The 19119-nt window shown below is 40.7% G+C and overlaps 1 protein-coding gene across 1 annotated transcript in view; it reads left to right on the top strand.

Annotated features, from left to right (window-relative positions):
• The first annotated feature begins 1341 nt into the window (after nt 1–1341).
• The window catches only part of THEMIS (thymocyte selection associated), a 78657-nt gene continuing 60879 nt past the window's right edge, over nt 1342–19119 (top strand). The window contains exons 1-2 of the mRNA XM_017827563.1: nt 1342–1432; nt 17368–17526. Coding sequence (XP_017683052.1) covers nt 1342–1432; nt 17368–17526 — 250 coding nt within the window. The remainder of the gene's footprint in view (nt 1433–17367; nt 17527–19119) is intronic.

Genomic DNA, 19119 nt, shown 5'->3' with positions numbered 1-19119 from the left:
AGGGGAGAATAAGGAATTGTTGTATTAAAATAGTTGATGAGTGGTTGGCTGTGCATGTCCTCTACTTTGGCTTTTACTAATACCTGTCACTCCTAGATCCAAAGTCCTGTTATTGCTCTGCACCTGCAGGCTCCCCACTTAGAAAACCTATTTCATGTTCTCTGGAGAAATATTTGTTAAGACCAAGGTAAGAAACTCTTCAAACTCCATAGTTAGCATGGCAGCTCAAAGGCCTGTGCACCCACAATAAGAATTTGGGAGTTTCATATGTGAAGTTTTTAGTTTGTGAGTAATATTGCCTCCTGTAAAATATTACATATTGGTGAAATGAAGCTAATAACCTTTTTGAAAATAAATAGTCAATTATTTTGCTCATTGTTTTGTCACAATGTCATGCTTTCTACTTTCCCTGACCTCTCAGGGAGACAGGAGAACAGAGTAAGGAAACATGAAATCACAGTCACTTCAGCCTTCCTCATGACCTGAGTCTACTGCTTATTTACTATGGCCTTGTTCTTCAGACGAGTAATCCAGCAATAACGATGCTCGATCAAGCTCAGAATAGCAGAGTTGGAACCAGTGCTGGGGGTTTGTCATCAAAGCAGTCTGATTTTCCCTTGGTACTGGGCTGTAGTCTCTTAAAATCCTTTCCCAGTTACAGCATCTCAAATTCAAATTCCCACAAATTGCTGGTGGCATTAAAAAATGTTGGCCATTTTGCACAACAGCATTGTCTCTTAATGTCCATTTACATGATGAAGTCATTTGTATTCTATTTGTATGTCTTAAATCCAGACAAAATATTTAAGACAGCAAAATGGTTAATTTCTTTTCTTCAAAGGCTGTTTTTAATTTTGAAGTGAACAAACACTAAACTGTTTTGCCATGCTCCAGGTGGAAAAATAAACCACAACAAAACCCCACCCAGACATGGTGTTTTTCTCCCACTTTAGGCAGGGCTGATATTAAGTATCTTCTTTTCACAGGTTCGATAACCATCACTGACAAAATGAAGTTTTGTAGCAGATCGCCCTGCCTCCTCCCAAGCCCAGTACCCACAGCAACACACCCCCCCCCTCCTTCTCCCAGCCTGGCATGGACTCTGGGTGCGTGTGGGTGAGGGGACCACCAGTTGTCTCACCCCAGTCCAGCTGCACCCACGGGAGGAAGCAGCCACAGAGGGAAGGAAGCAGAAGTACCTCCCCGTGCCACTCCTCCCCTCCGCCGGGGAGCCCCACAGCGTACCCTAGCACGGCATGCACCAGCCGGCAAGTGTTACTGCCTCGAAAGCTTTTCAGTGGTCTTTACGTGCCAAGCCCACATGCTGCCTTGCTGCGGACCATGGCCTCTACCCTGGAGAATTTCATTCATTCTCTGGACCCCAGAGCCCTTCCCAGGGTCCTCGAAATCCAATCAGGCGTCTATTTCCAAGGTGAGCATCGAGTGCTTTCTGTCAAGGCTTTGTGTTTGACATCAGGCCCCCCTCCTGACGAGAATGTGGGGGAGGCAGAGGGAAGATGCTGATGGAGTTGTCTCCTAGCAGTTTCCCAGTTTTCACTTTGAAGAATGAGTGTTTGATCAGTGGCTTTGAAAATGTCTTTGGTAGGGTGCGCATTTGGTCTTCTCACTGGCAGTGAAGAAGAAAATTTAGTTAGTCCTCATTGTATCCTGGAAAGAGTAGGGGAATGAGACATGAATTTGCTTTGCTCTTACACAGAGCCATCAATCCAGCAACCACAAATCGCTTCACAGAGTTTATTTGATTAAAGCTAGCTTGCACTTCTAGAGCTGCCATGAAGAGGTGCTTTCTGGCTCAGGGAGTCTGGAAAGTGACCGTGAGGTTATCCTCAAGTTCTGTCCTGCATTTGGCGATACTTCAGGTGGTGCAATAATACGAAGTGGTGGGTATGAGTAACACAAGTGACATATTTTACTGTGTTTTCCTGCTGCAGATCTTTTTTATGGTTTTTTTAGTGCTGGGCTCTGCTTGCATACAAAACACAGTGGAAAGGTGGTAAAGAGGCTTGCATTGGAAGGAAAAATCCTTATCTTGGTCAGGGCATGGGCTTTGTTCCATGACAGTGAAAACATCATGTCAAGCTCATGTATCAGTCTAGGAAAAGAAAATTACCGCCATGCCACTGCAAGGGGAAACTCGGGCTCCAGCTAAATAAAACAGAGAGAGTTTCATGACACGAGCTGAAGTCTGATTCAGCTTCAGCCAAATACCCACTTCAGGATCCACAATATCTGTCTTTACACCAATCTAAAAATCCTCATGCTGGTCCTTAGTAGGAGGAGACAGGAGGTGGCCATGGAACATCTGAACAGCAATTAGTAGCTGTGGCTGGAGTGGACGATTATTCCCTCCATGAGAACAGCCTTTTGGGGCAGAAAGAAAATGGAAAAGGGCATACTGAGTCTGTGATCGTAGTGTCAACAACAACTGTCCATGTTGTCCCAGTTGCCCATTCTGGCTGCTCTGGAAACTGCCTAGGACACATGAATAGTATTAATATACAAAAAGGCATTTTGGAAAATACACATAACTAAAAATACCAGAAACTTTTGAAAATACACTTTTTCTGATCTTTGCTATGTGGCCTGTTCAAGTTTTATGTTTTAAACTGGTCTGACAGCTGGGACTGAATTAAATTCCTGATAAGGAAGCTACTACCTAAGTGATGAAGAGTGGAACTGAAATTAAAAAAGGGAAAATCGCATCCTTAAGTTGGAGTAGCCACTATATTTGTCCCTTTCCACACACCTAGGAAACATAAGTGATATGAAAACAATTTGTATATATATGTACATCTATGTACGTGTACATGTACATATATATGTATTATATGTGTACACAAAATATTGTGAGATATGTATATATATGTAAAAAATGCAGTGATGAAATGATAGTAGCCCAGCTGTCTGCATATTTCTGAGTTCCAACTTGCTGCTCATGGATGGTAAAATTCATATCAGTTAATCTTTGTAGCTGGGGTATTTCAATTTGTGCTTCCACCTACTGTGTAAACCCATCTACATGAGGAGGAAAAACCAATGGCAACTTAGCCCACAGCCCATTCTGCAGCTGTGTTCTCACATGTGAGACAAAAAAGCTATTAGCTGACTGTGATAAAAGTGCCTGCACAGCCTTGGGAGGGGGTGGTATGTGCTCTAAAGACCCGGGAATATTTGCATTAAAAAGTGTGCTGCTCTGATGCTTTTTTTGATCTTCAGCAGCACCACCTCTTCCTGTCCTCTGCTCCTGGTGGTTTCTCAGCTGTACTCATACATGTTCCACCTGCAGAGTAGATGCAGCACTAGCATAGGTTCATGTGTCTCTTGCTTAATACAACATGCAAGACTGATACAGACATTCTACTTGTCTCCTTCCCCCCACAGTCAACATATCCCAAGAATACTTGTAAGTACCTAGAACACCAATATCCCATAGCACACTTATGGTGGTTCCTCTTCCTTGCTTCAGAGGAAGTCTGAGATTCTCAAGACACTTGGTGCCTGATAGGCTTGCAGGATCAAGGGCTACAAAAGATCTTCTCAGGCCAGACCCTCTCTTCCTCTCTCTCCCTCCATGAGCTCTCTGTCCCTGTCAGATCTCTCCTGAATATTTTGCTCCTTTCTGTACCTGGCAGCAGGGGTGAACATACTGTTCTGTGATTGCATTGTGTTTTATGTTGCATTTTCTGAAGCAAGAGTAGTGCTTCAAAGAGAGTCTGAAGTCACTCCTGTTATATTGCTAAACAGGAGAATAAACTACTTTGAGCACTTCAAGCTTCCATTAGGGCAAGCATTCTTCAGCCCTTCCTCAGGCAGATTCCCCCACCCCTGTGACAGCTTTTTTGATCTCTCTTACCCCATGCGGTACACCAGCAATCACAGTGTGGGTAATGGCAGGTCCATCAGCCGGGATGGGTTTATTACTATGGTTGCAGGGACCAAATCTGAGCATTTGTGCATTGATTGTAGTAGCTCCCAAATGACTACGCAGTCAGCCTGGTCAGCTGAGTGGTTTTATGGAGTGGGATTTCCCGAATCTGTAATCATTCTCAGCACAACAGGCAGATAGTAAAGGAGAAGATCTATTTTTAAAGCATTGCATATGATTGTTTGAAACTGATCAATCACAAGGCATAATTAATTTTCCTGTGGAAGAATTTAAAATAGCAATAATTTGTATATATGTAAACATTAATATATATTCTTCTCTCTACAACCTCTGAAAAAAAAGGCAAAATTTCTTAATGTCAGCTTAACCAGGTACACAGAATGGCTAATGGAGTAAATAATAGTCTACTAAATCCATTAGAGCTGTCACATCAAAGTTGTAGCAGCCAAACAAAGAAGGCTACCAGCAAGCTATGCAATAAGAAGACAGCAAAGTGATTCATTTACTGTTCTGTGGTGCCTTGTGTGCTATAGGGATGAAACTCTCCATTTACTCTGTCTGGAAGCAGCGTTTTTTACACACTACACTTAGGTCTAATGATTTTACAAATTGCAAATTAGCCTTGTGGTGCTTGACAGATTTTCAGGACCTCTGAAAGCATAAAGAAAGCATAGTGCTTTGTAAAGATGGATGTATCTTTTTCCATGTGGTAAGGTACTTTACTTAGAAACTACGAAGTCAGGCTCTAGGAAAAGAGTGTGAATTTTTTTGCCTTGGGCAAAGTAGCATCTCCAAAATAATCCGTTCTGCCTTTATATCCATGTTATACCAAGTACAATCTAGGTCTCTGCTTTCAGACCCAAGCCTGCCTACTACCATTGCTGATGGAGAGTATGTAGAAAACGTATGCTGTGTGCACTCATTCTACCATTAGTCTCTTTACTAGCCTATAAAAAATTATGTTCCTGCTGATAGTAGTGAAATGTTATGTATTTAACTTTAGTTCTCCAAACTGCAAATGGACAGGACTTTATAGACTCTGCTTCCATTCGGAATACTTTCAGCTAGAAAAGCTATAGGCAATTGAACTTTTGCTGTTGGTAGTGAATACTATGAAGTAGACACCTTTCTGAGGAAGTTCTGTTCCTGTTCACATGTCTGTTCCTGGCCTGAAGCAGAGGGAAGGGTTTCCCTGGGGTGATATCAGTAGTTTTCATGCTACACCTGGACCTTGCAGTTGTTTAAAGCCTTACCAGTTTGCCTCTAGGCAGGATACCAAGGTCTGAGGAGATTGTTCATACTCTCATGTTCCTATTCCCCTTTCCCTCCAACCATGTGTGTGGGTGCATAGTCGGAGCCCCAACCTGCAATCATCACCTACCACTGTCCAACACTGTGCAGAGTCAGGAACATGGGGTATTAGTAATAGCCCTGAATTCTTCCAAAGTGCTTTTCATTCATCATACTCAAAAGACCATACAGAAGTAGAAAAATTATTGTCATCCCTGGTTTGAAAACAGAAACCGAAGTGAAAGGAGATGGTAGTTCTGCAAATGCCAGGGATGCCTGTCGGGATAATAATTTTGGACTCTGCAGTCATAATGTCATTGCTACAGAAACTGGACTGTAGTGTTGAATCTCTGAAGGGAATAGGAAGGCTGATTATAAAATGAGAGCAAGTCTGCCAGATACAAATACCTCGGTAATCAGCACTGATTAGAAAAAACTACAGTGCAGACTGAAGTACATGACAATTTAATAGCTCATTAAAATATGTTATTAAAAAAATTAAACTGCTGAAACTCCATTGGGAACTGATTTGATTGATCGACTATCTTTCTGTGAACATTTTAGTAAATATTGATACTTAGTGAGGTAAGTACTGTCTGACCACTGATTTTTACAGATAGCATGCAAGTGTGGGCTTTCATCTTTATGTTGCAAAAATTATGTCTGTTTTAATACTGATATAATTATTTCATGGGTAATTGAATTTAATATTCTGCAGGCTTAATTTAACCAGTGGCAGAACAGTAAAAAGTGTCAAACTTTAATTGTGAAAAATGTAGAACTGCTCAAGGCACCTATTCTGTTGGTGTTTCCTGTCATTAGCCTACCCACAGCCTTCCCATTCTTGCTCCACCTAAACAGAAATCCCACATTGGCTCTTTTTTATTCCCCTAAACTAAATACACACATCAGTGATGGTATTCTCCCATTCCCCCAGGGATTGAGACTTGCCAGAGTGCAGGGAGAGTTGGTAGCTCTGCTCTGCAGCTCAGCTATGTGAAAGCAGCATGTGTGTTGTGTAAATTGCAGTTCCAGGACATCCCCTCTTTTCAATGGACCTGTGAAACAGATTGGGAAAACCTATGTTTCCTGCTCCTTCTCTGAGGAGAAGGGAACTCTAAGCCAGCAGCCAGCCTCCTTTTCTCCAGGCTGAGTGTGCAGTGAAGCAGCATGCTGTAGCTGTGGTGCTCTATGCTTTCTCGGGTTCTGGAAAGTTACAGGTCTCTCTGTGTGGGGAGAAAATGTTGGGAAGAGGCAACTGTGGGGTCACATATACATCCTTGGTTAATGCCCTTCCCGACCTAAGGGATCTAAAGTTGCTCAGTATTGCCAGGTGAGGATCCCTCCTCTGGGCAGCTGCTTCATGCTCTCTGACAGCTGCATGAAAAACAATGCCAGACAAAACCCTTTGGGATTTTCTCCTTCTTTGCTCCATGTGAATAGTTCCATTTCAGAAGTCACTTTGGTGAACTATGAAGAATATGAATGTGTTTAGGCTCATGGTTCCTCTTGCTGACTGTGTATCCACAGTCACTCTGTCTCTGTAGTTTCAATTTCACTCTCTCTGCATCTGTGACTGGGAAGCAGCACCTTTCCAGCATGCACTTCTGCAAGCCTTTCAGGGGAGTGATCGATTCTGCTGGCCATCAACAGAGTGCTGGAACTCTTTGCAAAAAGTCTTCTTAACGCTGTAGCTAGGCAAACTGAACATAAGGGGAGTCCTTGTCTATCAAGTCTCAGCTGCCCCAAGTCCTAATTTAGACAAGAAATGACTCTCAACACTAACAGAAAATGATCACATAGGATAGAATGTTTTTTTACTGTTTCTGAGTCAACCTAGAGGGAACAAATCCTGCTCCCTTGTCAAGTGTGATAAGCTGATGAGTTGATGAAGGCTAGGATATGCAGTCTGTAACATGTATGAATAAAACAAGCAAGCTGCCTCTTCAGGATTAATAAAGCTACTTTTTCTTACAAAAAGCAACATGATAATTTAAAATAGAGGCTGAAACATGGACAGGTTTGATGAAGATAAGGGTTGTATTTCTTAGAGGCGGAGTATCATTAAAAATGATCTGTGCATTTACAGGGTGGACCCCCAGTTGCACATGCAATCAGTGAAATTTGTGGTACAGTGTTTGCACTTACTAATTTGTCTCTTTTTTTTTTTTTTTTACAGAGATAGAAGCCAAACTCTGTAAAAATGGAAGGGTGTTTTCCCTTGAACACAGTTGTTTCCATTCCTCTTGATTGAGCAATTAGGAGCGAGAGCCCTAGGTACAGCCAGAGTAACAGATAGTTTGGATTCTCTGCTGTGGTCAGTAGTCAGCGCATGTTGGTAAATCTTCTCGATTAATATGTACCACCAAAACTCTCCTGCACTTGTTCAAGCTGCTTCAAAAGCAGGTTTTATTCTAAACAAGAAAGAAAATGTCCTTCAGTGAATGCAATGTGAGAACAAATTCTGACTTTTATGGGTCAAATATTGCTCACTTTATTCATACTACTGCCCTAACTGGCATGACTCATTCAGACACAGTGAGAAAAATCTGACCCTGGGTAGCTTCACTCAGGGTGAAGCTGTTTCAAGGATTTCTTTTGTAGGGATTTTCTTTCCATGACATTCAGCTTTGGGTCTCCCTGTTGATGGCACAGGAGGTAGGCAGAATACCCAAATTGCCTTGTTTGTCTCAATGCAGGGGTCAACCTCTTGTCTTGGCTTGCTAAAGCTCCCTCAATGTGCTAGTTTCCTCTAACAAAGAGGGCTCTCCAGCTGTCATTGCACTTGAGCCTCCAAGGGATGTGAAGAGGAAGTCTGCAGCAGGAGGAGCCCTATTTCCCTTCCCATGAACCTATGAAAAGCCTATAAAAATATCAAGACAATTTTCATAAACTCAGGCTCTGGGAAGATAATGGGACAACTATATTAAATAACATGGGAGGGAAGATCCTGAGATAAACATCTCATGATACACAAGCCCATGACCACACATTCTTTCTGAGTTACAGGGCTTTCCTGGGGTAATTTTTCCTTCAAGTACCAGGTGGTCTTTTCATGAAGGAACATGGCATTTGTCCAGGTCCACTGTTTCTGGTTAGCTCTCTTGGACACATGGTAATAGCACAAGGGGAAGAGTGCTGTGATCTCAGTAGGGGAAGATGCTTAAAATTGTTTCCAGTTCTGGCCTGCACCTGTGAAGTGCTCAACACTCTGACCTGAACCTGCAGTTTAACTTAAGCAACCTTATTAATCCTAGTCCAACAAAACATAGTTTTTCTGTTAAACATACACGTCAATAAACACACTTTAATTCTAAGTAGTTTTTCTGCAAAGAAAATTAATTAAACTAAATAAATCATGAACAGCTTTATAAAGCAGTGGCTAATGCTGTTCAAAAGCAAGTTTGGGAATTCTCTTCATTGCTGCAGTATTTTTAACTCATGTGGATAAACCCAAATAAAAGGTGAAAGATACTGCATTGTGCGGTGTGGTTTCCCTTGCTCTTTCCATTATAGTGGATGTTGCAGACAACAAAGCTCCACTGCCACATGCAGAGCATGACTCCTCTGGATAGATGAAAATCATAAGAAAGTATTTATAAAAAAAAAAAGGCCATAAACCTATCTGGAATAAATTAGAAACTGCTGAAGTAATTTTTAAAAAAAGTTCTTTATGATTGAAATGACTTAAAGCATTTGACATTTAAAGTTTGACATTATATGGCAAAAGATAAATCTTACAGCTTTTGTTTTTTGATGGTTTCATGCTGGCAAAAATCAAACCCTTTGCAGCCTAAGAAGGTATGATCAAGACAACATGCATTTTTGCATAGAGCCTTTTGGAGGATTTGTGTCCCAAAATGACCAAACCTGAAAGTTTTTGTTGCATAGAACATGTTAAAGAGAGGAGAGCTGTTAGAAAGCCCAGTAGGTTGCTCTGTCACTTGACAAAGGGTCTTCCACTCAAATTCACACTGCCTTCACGACTGCTGCTATCCTTCGGACTCTGGAATACCATGTGGGCACGGGAGAGCTGGACTCACCCACTCTCCCTGGGGACACCTTCTGAGAGTAGGAAGAGAAAGGTGGATAAAAGCCATAATTTATACTATTTGCAGCCACTCTCACAGCCTAGAGTTAGAGAGAAGCTGGGGCATGCTTCCTTCTTTGCCTGACTTGTGCATATGCTTTTCAGCCTCTTCCCTGCAAGATGGTAGTTTATTTGAGCTTAGTGGGGAAAATCCAGCATGCTGATGAGCATCTTTGGGGCTCAGGAGGTATTTCACTGGGGGAAAAAAAAACCCAAACAACTAATTCACCATCAGGAATTGTTTGCTTTTCCTCTGCTTAATCAGAGTATAAAATGATTAAAATTATCAAGCAAAAGTCTCCTTCCCACAACTTTAAAATAGATCTCTTTTCTTACCATAGAGCATAAACTCTGAACAACTGGCTAGCTGTCAAAAAAATGCCCATAAAGAATGATTTTTTTTTTATTTACTCTAATTATAGATACATCATGCCCTTCATATCACTTTGGGAGCCTTCAGCAGCCTTAATAAAACTGTGATTTCAGCTGAGCGATGTCGTAGGGGAAAGCAGGCTATTGTAATGCTGGCTAAATGGCTGCACCAGGAGATTGAGCCTTTATGTGAATGCAGAACAATTTCACCGGCCCCTGAAACAGTCACCTCTGATCAGGAAAGACAGCACCCATATGGGCAACTGATGACAACTTAATAGTGGAGAAAGGACCACTGGGAAAAGGACATGGGGACAAAGTTCTACTCTTTCAGGAGATGTAGGGAGATCTTTCATCTCCCTGCTAAGCAGCCAGGTTCTCAGTTCTTTGGATCTTCTTTCAAAGACTGCTCAGCCTGCCAGCTGCAATGAATTCAGTAAGTGCTACTAAGAGATGAAAGGGAGAATTTTTTCCTTCAAGGATTGAAACTCATGGGGCTAGGGAGTCAATGCCTAGTGTTTGGCCTCCCAAGTTACTGGGTTTTGTTAAGAAAAAAAAGCTTGGTCTTTGTTTAAAAAAAAAAAAGGAAGAGAAAAGGAAAAAAGAACAGGGGATACTTGGAAGTGCTTAGCAGCACCCTGTAGCAGACAGACTGAGACTGGGAGTCAGCCAGCCTGGGCTTGAGCTTCAGCCCTGCTGAATAATCCTCTGTGCCGCCTTAGTCAAGCCTTTTGTTTTGCTTGCATTGCTCTCCCTGGCCCTCCCTGCTAAACTACCCAGAGGTATGTGATGAAAGAGCGTTACATCCAAGTGATGTATTGTTGCTGTTTAGTCATGGGCCTGATTTTGAGCCATACTTCCTATCAGCATCAGTGAAGTATTCATTCTGAGAGCAGTCACCGAATGGAGCTCTAAGGTGCTGGGAAGAAAAGGGAACATATTACTGAGATATTTTACTGTTTTACATCGTATTATAAAATATTTCTCTCAGTGGTACTGTCACATGTCCTGACATGAAGAATGACATTCTCCATGTCAGGCATTCACTGTATTTATATTTTATATTATTGGTTTTAATAGAAAAATATTCTTCTTGTACCTATAACAAGAAATAAATCAAATAAAGGGCTCATATTAGGGAGGATGGTGGTGTGGTTTCTTAACATTTTAGGAAAGATGAAGGAAAAAGATATTGAACCAGTTGTGGTGGTTTCTTTTATGTGATCACAGTGGTTGCTAATACAGATTGTCAACTAGAGATGAGTTTATGAAAGGGTATAAATGTGGTTTTTATTGAACAAAGTAACATTCCATAAAAGGTGATTTCAAAGGCAACAAGCTCTTTAATTACAGCCTTCAGGGGCATTATTTGATCACTGTAAATAAGCTGCTTTATTGTGGGTTCTGCTAAAATGTTGGGAGGGTTTTTTGGATTATTATGCACACATCTTTCTCAAATCAAAAGATTCTGTTCTTTAGGTTACTTGATTTACATTCTCAAAGTGTTACATTTTCTTTGTGACTTGAGTGGGAAAAATGAAGTTATTGTTGTGCAACAACAAATCGATGTACTAAAAGGTCCATTTTAATTTTATTTTTAGAGATATTGTGTGATGGGGTCCACATCACACAGCTGAAGTAAAATCTTGCAGGGTCACATTGTAACACAGGGGGGAATTTTCATAATGTTTTAAGATTAGTTATGATGGCTTTCGCAGGAAAAAAGAACTTTTATTATCCCTTTTGAAATCTGTGCAGTTTCCCTCTCTCCCTTTTATCAGCACAAATATTTGCTGGAAATGCCTAGGTAACATTTTTCTTGTCTGAATATAATCTACATTGTCTTATTCCAGGCAAACTGCCAAGCAAGGGCTAAAATCAGGGCCAAAGCAATCCAGTTGCAGACAAATATGTAATTACAATCAATACTGCATGTGCAATTGCACCCCCAAAATTGAGTCTGTGTGTGGCTGGCAGATTTTCATTTTTAATTTTTTTTTAATCCTTGTATCAATAAAAATGAGGCTTCTGCAATCATGATTTCAGTCTGTTAGCCATCATCCTCCCAGCCTCTCACCCTCATAATCTTTCAACCTCTTGGCCTATTTCAAATTAATCTGGTAAAGGAGGATGTAATTAAACTCCTACAAGTTGTCCATGAAAATGGTCATCTATGTAGATATCTATCTACATACATATATACATATCTTTATATCTGTCTATCCACTCATATATATGTTTTCCTACTGATAAGCTGCTGAAGGTTGGCCTCTGACTTCCTTAATCGGATGGAAAATGTGGTGGCATACCTCCATGATTCACTAGTTATATGAGCTATTTATCCAACATCTCTTCTGCAGTGAAAGGTACCATCCTATGGTGATGAGTACTGGGATTCTTGGGGACTCTTTGCTTCTACTCTGCTAAAGCTTTCCTATCTTCTAGAAGACTTAAATCATCTTTCTTAGATGCTTAATACCCTTTCTCTTCTTGATGATGCCCAAAAAAAAAAATCTTTTCTTTCTTCCTCTTTTTTAATTCAAGAAGAGGTTCACTTTCACTGGTATTATTACAAAGCATTTTCTTTGCCAGTGGATTATGTACCCATGTTTATTTCTTTGATGGTAGGACCACAGGTTTCCTTGATTTTAATTTTCTTGGGGTTCTTAGTTTGTTTTCTTGTTTGTTTTTTTTTTTTTTTAAATTAAAGCCATGGTTTTTTTTCTTTAAGTATTAATTTTCATCTCAATATTTCCTAGAATGGATGCTCTTAAATGAATGATCCGTTTTTTTTCCACAGCAGTGCTATGTTACATTCTGATGCAATATTCTGAGAGGTAAGGTGCTATGGCAGCCCTGCTCAGCTATTCTGTGCACATTCTTTTGTGGTTTGCACTGTGGCATTTATAATCCATTTTTTTTTCTGAATGCATTATCTTGGCCCTTGATGTTTCGAGCAGAGCCTGCAGCTCCATGTAATGCTTTTTGTAGGCTCCAGCTTGTACTACATATGCTTGTCTGCCTTAGGTACTTTCTCTCTTTTATGAGTGCAGATTTTCTTTCCTTGTGTATTTTACCCTTTTCTTGTAGTGTTTTAGATTGTCTGCCATCTCCACAGTGCTAGGCCACCACTTACCTGTTTTTCTCCTGGTTTGCAAATTTTGAGTGCTTTGTCAAAAGCTAATTTTTGTGTCATCAAATCATCTCTTTTTGAGTGTTTGGTAGAACAACTCTCTTCATAGAATCATAGAATCACAGAATCCTAGAATGTTTTGGGTTGGAAGGGGACCTTGAAGATTTTCTAGTTCCAACGCCCCTGCCAGAGCAGGAGTTTAACTAAATGATGTTGCTCACAGCTCCATCCAACCTGGCCTTGAACATCTTCAGGGATGGGGCATCCACTGCTTCCCTGGGCAACATATTCCAGTGCCTCACCACCCTCACAGTAATATCTAACAAATCTTTCTAATATCTAATCTAAACCTACTGTCTTTCAATTTGAACCCATTCCCCCTTGTCCTGTCACTACATGCTCTTGTAAATAGTCTTACCCTATTTTTCCTGTAAGATCCGTTCACAAAAAGTTTCTTATGGGTATTGCCCAACTGGACCTTCAGCCTCAGACCCATCACTAATTGATCCATGTTTTCACTTTCTTTCAAGCTGTTTATACTTCTTATTTTGCAGGACTTCTCAAACTCTGTCATAAAATTTGTAGCTAAGCTACTATGTCTGAGGAAAAGTAAACCTGATAAAAGTAGTAAGTCCCTCAGAACTAGCCATAGTCTGAAAAAGAATTTTCCTCTGACTCCCCTCTTTATTTTTCAGTGGCACCACTCTTGCAGTTACAAACTGAAGTAGTGGTTAAATATTTCTCAATCACACCATTTTTTTGAGAGCTTTAGCCCCTTAACTGCTCCATTTAGTGGATGAGGGAAAGGCTGTGGATGTTGTCTACCAAGACTTCAGTGAAGTCTTTGACACTGTCTCCCACAGCATTGTCTTGGAGAAGCTGGCAGCCCATGGCTTGAACAGGTACACTCTTCACTGGTTAAAAAGCTGGCTGGATGGCCAAACCCAGAGAGTTGTGGTAAATGAATGACAAGAAAGATCTTGGGGTGCTGGAGCATGTCCAGAGCAGGGCAACAGAGCTGGTGAGGGGGCTTGAACATAAATCCTATGAGGAGAGACTGAGGGAGCTGAGGTTGTTTAGTCAGGAGAAAAGAAGTCTCAGGGGAGACCTTATTGCTCTCTAAAACTACCTGAAAGGAGGTTATGGCAATGTGGGGGTCGCTCTCTTCCCCCAGGTAACTAGCAAAAGGACAAGGGAAAAGGGCTTCAAGCAGTGTAGGGGAGGCTTGTGTTGGATATTAGGAAAAGTTTCTTCACTGAAAGAGTAGTTAAGCATTGGAACAGGTTGCCCAGGGAAATGGTGGCGTCACCATACCTGGAGGTATTAAAAACGTGAGTAGACATGGCACTTCGTAATATGTATTAGTGGGCATGATGGTGCTCAGTTGAAGGTTAGACTTGATGATCTTAGGGGTCTCTTCCAACCTTGATGATTCTATGATTCTTTGCCTCGGGGACAGTTTGGACAGCTCTACTCCAGATACCATGTTGTTAGCAAACCAGCTGCAGCCGGTGAGGACACCGAACCTGTATGGTTCAGTGTCTGTGCTCCTATGGAGGAGCACTGCTGGTGTGTGAGTGAACATCCAGGGATGACACTTGCGAAGGCTGTCTAGCAGAGATGAAAACAAATGTGCCCAAAGCCCCTAATTAGTCTGTGTAGTTGCTTTCATGTGTTAACTGGCTTCTAGGAGCTTGTTTTCAAGTGAGGTAATCTGGAGAAGCTGGATCTAAATCTATGCTGAAGAAAAAAAAGCCTCTATAAGCCACAAGCTCCCATTTTGAGTAGGTTTTCACAAATATTTGTTCAGAAGTGGGAATATTGGAATTCTTTGCTCATCTTTCCATGTTTCTGAAATGCAGAGCTCATCACACTGGGTCCTTTGGGATTCTCTGTATCTAATAATATCTCGTTTACTTGTAATCTCTACTGTGTCTGATGTGAGGAGTGAGGTGGTTCAGCACAAAGGGAATATTACCCTCTTCACAGCTGCTCAATCTTTCTCTCCCTCTCACTCTGATATGAAATAAGTAATGCACATACACTTTTCCAACTGTCATAAAATATCCTATGGAGCTCACCTAAAGTAATGAGACGTATAATAATTTCTCATGTGTTTATTACAGCAGCAGCCAGCCTAGTGATGGTAGCTATAGCAATATCCAGTGGAGACAGCTGAGGTAGTCTATGCTGAATTGCTCAGGGACTGGAGGGAGTGCAAACAACTATGCACTATTCTTACAAGAAGAATACTAGATTGTTCTTTTTCAGTTAAAGGACAGCAGCTTTCTTATTCTTCTGCTGAGTAGCAGAATTGTTGAAAGCATGCATAAACAACATGTTTCTTCACCTGGCTCTGGTTGATACTTGTGTGGCATTGTAATCCAGAATTTCTGTGTTAATCATCATCCCAGTGTGCAACAGAAAGGCAGTAGCCTGCTGGGTGAGTTCAGAGCCTAAGTACAGCAGACCCCTTGAGCCTACGTAGGGTTCTTAGCAAGAGAAACCAGGGGATGTTGTCTCATCCAGCCCATCAAAAGCATCTGACAGATGGTTTTTTACTTTTTTTTTTAAACTGAGATTCCTTCTCCAAAGAGTTAAAAACCTACATCTTCTTTAGAGGAGCAGCTGGGGTTCTTCTGGTGTCCATCTCAATTGTGAGAGCATTGCACAAGCAAATGATGGTTTTGCCTGAATGTGTGTTCACAACAGAGCACACAACCAGCTGCTGTCATTACTCTCACTCATTCTCCTGTATTCACACTAACCTGTTGTTCTGTGGTGCTCTACAGAGGCTTTGGGTTTAGGCTAAAATGAGAGTAAGTTATGCTCAGGCTGGGCTCCCAATGACTTCCAGTGAGGTCAAAGTGATAGCCAAGTGCTTGCCGCTTGCGAGTGCTTCAGCGGAGTCGATAAATATATCCCAGACTCAGTAAGAGATGCTTATTAGCCCAGGCTGGAATTGTTCTTGAGTGAACATTAGGAAGATCAGTCAGCTAATAATTGGTTTTTTTATGTGGCATCTGGTAAAAGAAAAAAAATTAACTGTTTTTTTTCTTTTTCTCCCCTATCCCCACCAACTATAAGGAAAACTGTGAAGTAAAGAGTGTTACTCTCTGTGGGAAGTGAGTTCTGCAGGCAATGGCAATATTTCAGTACAGGCCAACTCAATTATTGATTACAACTATGTAGCCAAAGGTCAGGTTTTAAATATCTCTCATTGCCTGAGACCATTCTGGTTACCTAGGTTAAAAAAAAAAAAAAAAAAAAAAGGTGACTTTGAACAAGATGCAAGAAGGGGCTTAGAGTGATTGTGAGAAGGAAAATCCATCTTCTCAGAGGTGATAAAGAGAAGGGCAAAATTAACATTGCAAACCCCTTGGGGAAGGGAGAAATGGAAATGAGAGAAAAAGTATTTTAAGTAGCAGAACAATGTTAGTAGGAGAGCAAATGAATACACTCACCAATGCACTGAGAGTGGAAATGACAACAAGGTTTCTCACCACAAGGGAAATGAAATTTTGAGATGAAACTTCAGAAAGGGTATGTCCACACCACTTCAGGACAGATTTTGGTAAGTTCTTGGGAGGAAATGTGTAGAAGACTTGAAGCTAGCATTAAAGACAGCATTTCTGATGTTCTGTGTTCAATGCAATTCTATCTACAAATGGGACACCATGTGTCTCCTGCATTGCATTTATATATAGTTAATTGATCCCATGCCTGAAAGCTTCTGCTAATCTCCTGCAGAGACCAAGAAGAATTTGCCTTCTGCATAACTTGGCTTTTGGTTATCCTTCTCCCCCTGCACCTACTTCTGAAACAGCAAAGGTTTGACCACAGCTCAAATGGAAGGCTGTTTTTGGCAGGGCAAGATGCAGTTCCATGTTTTGCTGAGGAAATGCTGAAACGCTTGGCTGGATTGCCTTGTTCCTGTTCTCAAAATTCTGAACATCACAGCCAAAAAAGGAATTTTTTTGCTGCCAGGTCAGAATCAGTAGGATTGTTTCAGCATGGGACAGAAGTTGCCATGGTTAATTTGCCAGTTTTCCAATTTCTTGTACTTTCTTCAGGTCTTCTGTTACTCCAGGAAGCTCAAATGCTGGTTGCACATTGATGTCTCCTGTCCTTTCCCTGGGCACTTTCTAGGGTCTGTGGGTTTTTATCTTCTGCTATAGTCTGTTGTTTCCTACACCCTGTGCTGTCCAGAGGCACCTTGTCTGCCTGAACTCCATTGCCTGCTGATTTCAGAAGACAACTGCTGACAACTCAGCCAATCCTATGCTCTACCTCGTTACATTTTGGTCTGGTTATTCAGAAATGTAGATTCTTCAGACCTTGTTCTCCTTACAAGCATCTAAGAGCGGTGTACATATAGAGCTGATATAGAGGTCACTGAAGTCACAAAATGGATTTTCTCGTGACCCTAAGGAAGAAAATTAAAATTATGTCAATTATCACAGGATAAGTATTATTTTCTATAGTTTAAGTATTGTTTTTGCTTTCACTCAAGACTCTTGACAAAGTGAGAAAAAGCTGAATAAAGTTTTTCTTTCTTTTTGCGTTTCTTTTTAGGCTCCATCTATGAGATGTTTGGAAATGAATGCTGCCTGTCAACAGGAGAAGTCATTAAAGTTATTGGCTTCAAAATTAATAAGCTCATAGCAAGTATCTGTGAGAATAATGAAGTCAGCCGGTTTTCAGCCAAAGTGGAATTACCACTAAATTTCCCCGGTATAGTATTTCATGCAAACATGTTTTTGAGGAATTATAGTCCTGAGTAATCACCTTTGTTCATTTTATTGATTTGCTGTCTTGATTGATATTTGAGGTTGCGACTGCTGAGTTGGATGCTGTCAAGGACACAGTTTTATCAGAAGATACGAGACACAATCAACTAATTTTTAAATTTTAACTCTTACAGTTAATTTTTAAACCTGAATAGAAATGATTAATATTATAATATTTGGTAGTAATGCTTTCTATACTTGGAGTCACTCAGTCTAAGAATTACAACAAAAATTTTCTTTTCATTTACTTCCAACTTTGCTGAACTTCGTCTGAGCTGAAATTTTCCTTGCTGTGTGCTCAAACTATAATTTATTTACCATTACTACATGTGTACTTTATTATTTTTGGATGCAATATTTTCAATACTTTGTTACATTCTGCTTCTATTTTAATTATTTATTTTAATTCCAATAGTCAAAGTGGCTGTTCCATGCCTGGAAACAGGATTAGAGGGAAATTATGTGTTTTTCTCCTTAAAAAATACTTTAACTGTTCTATAGATAAATCCAAATATAGTCATATTTTGGAAGAAAGACTTGAAATTTGGCATGTGATACTGACTTGTTATTTGAAATATATTTTCCTCTGTCCATGATGACTTGTTAGGGAGAGCTGGCCAAGTACTGAACCCAGGGTACCTAGTTCATCACACGTTATATTTATTAAGTTTTGCATTCTGCTCTCATCTCAATTTCTCTACTATTAGGGCCCAGCAGTGTTAAAAAGGGAAATGAATGGAGTGCAGAGGTAGAAGTGATGGACTGTGAGTATCCCATGTGTGGGAAGTAGAGGAGACAAACTAGGTTGGGAAAATGATGGAAAAAGATTGGACCCCTCAGAGCAGAACAGAAGGATCAAGACTTGCCATGCAAAGGTCAGGGACTGGAGACAGAGGTGCAGGTGATTTCAGCAGCAGAGGAATATCTCACCCACACACGAAAATATATAAGTAGGGAAATTCCTATACTGAGACTCTTGCAGGCAGCAGAGGTAATGGGAGCTGCTCGAAGAGAAGAGATGAGCAGACTGGAAAACAGCATAAGGCCAGTGGGATATGGGAAGAAGTCTGTTTAGGTCTGGAGAGAAGTTAGGGTCACCTGCAGGTAGGAAACACTGGGACAGAGCACACACAGGACACAGCAGACTTCAAGAGTCTGAGATCACATCCAGGACTCACTTTTGCCTTTAGTCTAGCTAATGAACTGAATGAGACTACAGTTTTGTAGAAAAAAAAAATGTAAACATTTAATTAGCACTGTATTGTACTGCAAGCACATGGGAGAATAAGTTGATGCTGCATGGGGAACATGATATGAATGTTTTCTGGTGTTTGAGTGCTTGACTTAATAACTTCATTGATGCTCTAATGTCTTGCTGAGCATGTGAGTGTGTGCATGCAAGGGTTTAGGTTATGACAGCGTCCAAACTGGTATGTGCTTTTTCTGCAGAGGGAGACAGGACATGCTTCTTGAAGCAAATAAAATGTAAAAGTGCATGGGAATGCAATGTTTTATCTGATTTCCATATAAAAATATC

The sequence above is a fragment of the Lepidothrix coronata genome, unplaced genomic scaffold (genome assembly GCF_001604755.1).
Source record: "Lepidothrix coronata isolate B3197 unplaced genomic scaffold, Lepidothrix_coronata-1.0 Scaffold5, whole genome shotgun sequence".
NCBI classification, from domain to species: Eukaryota; Metazoa; Chordata; class Aves; order Passeriformes; family Pipridae; genus Lepidothrix; species Lepidothrix coronata.
This window is presented reverse-complemented; position numbering and strand designations above follow the sequence as displayed.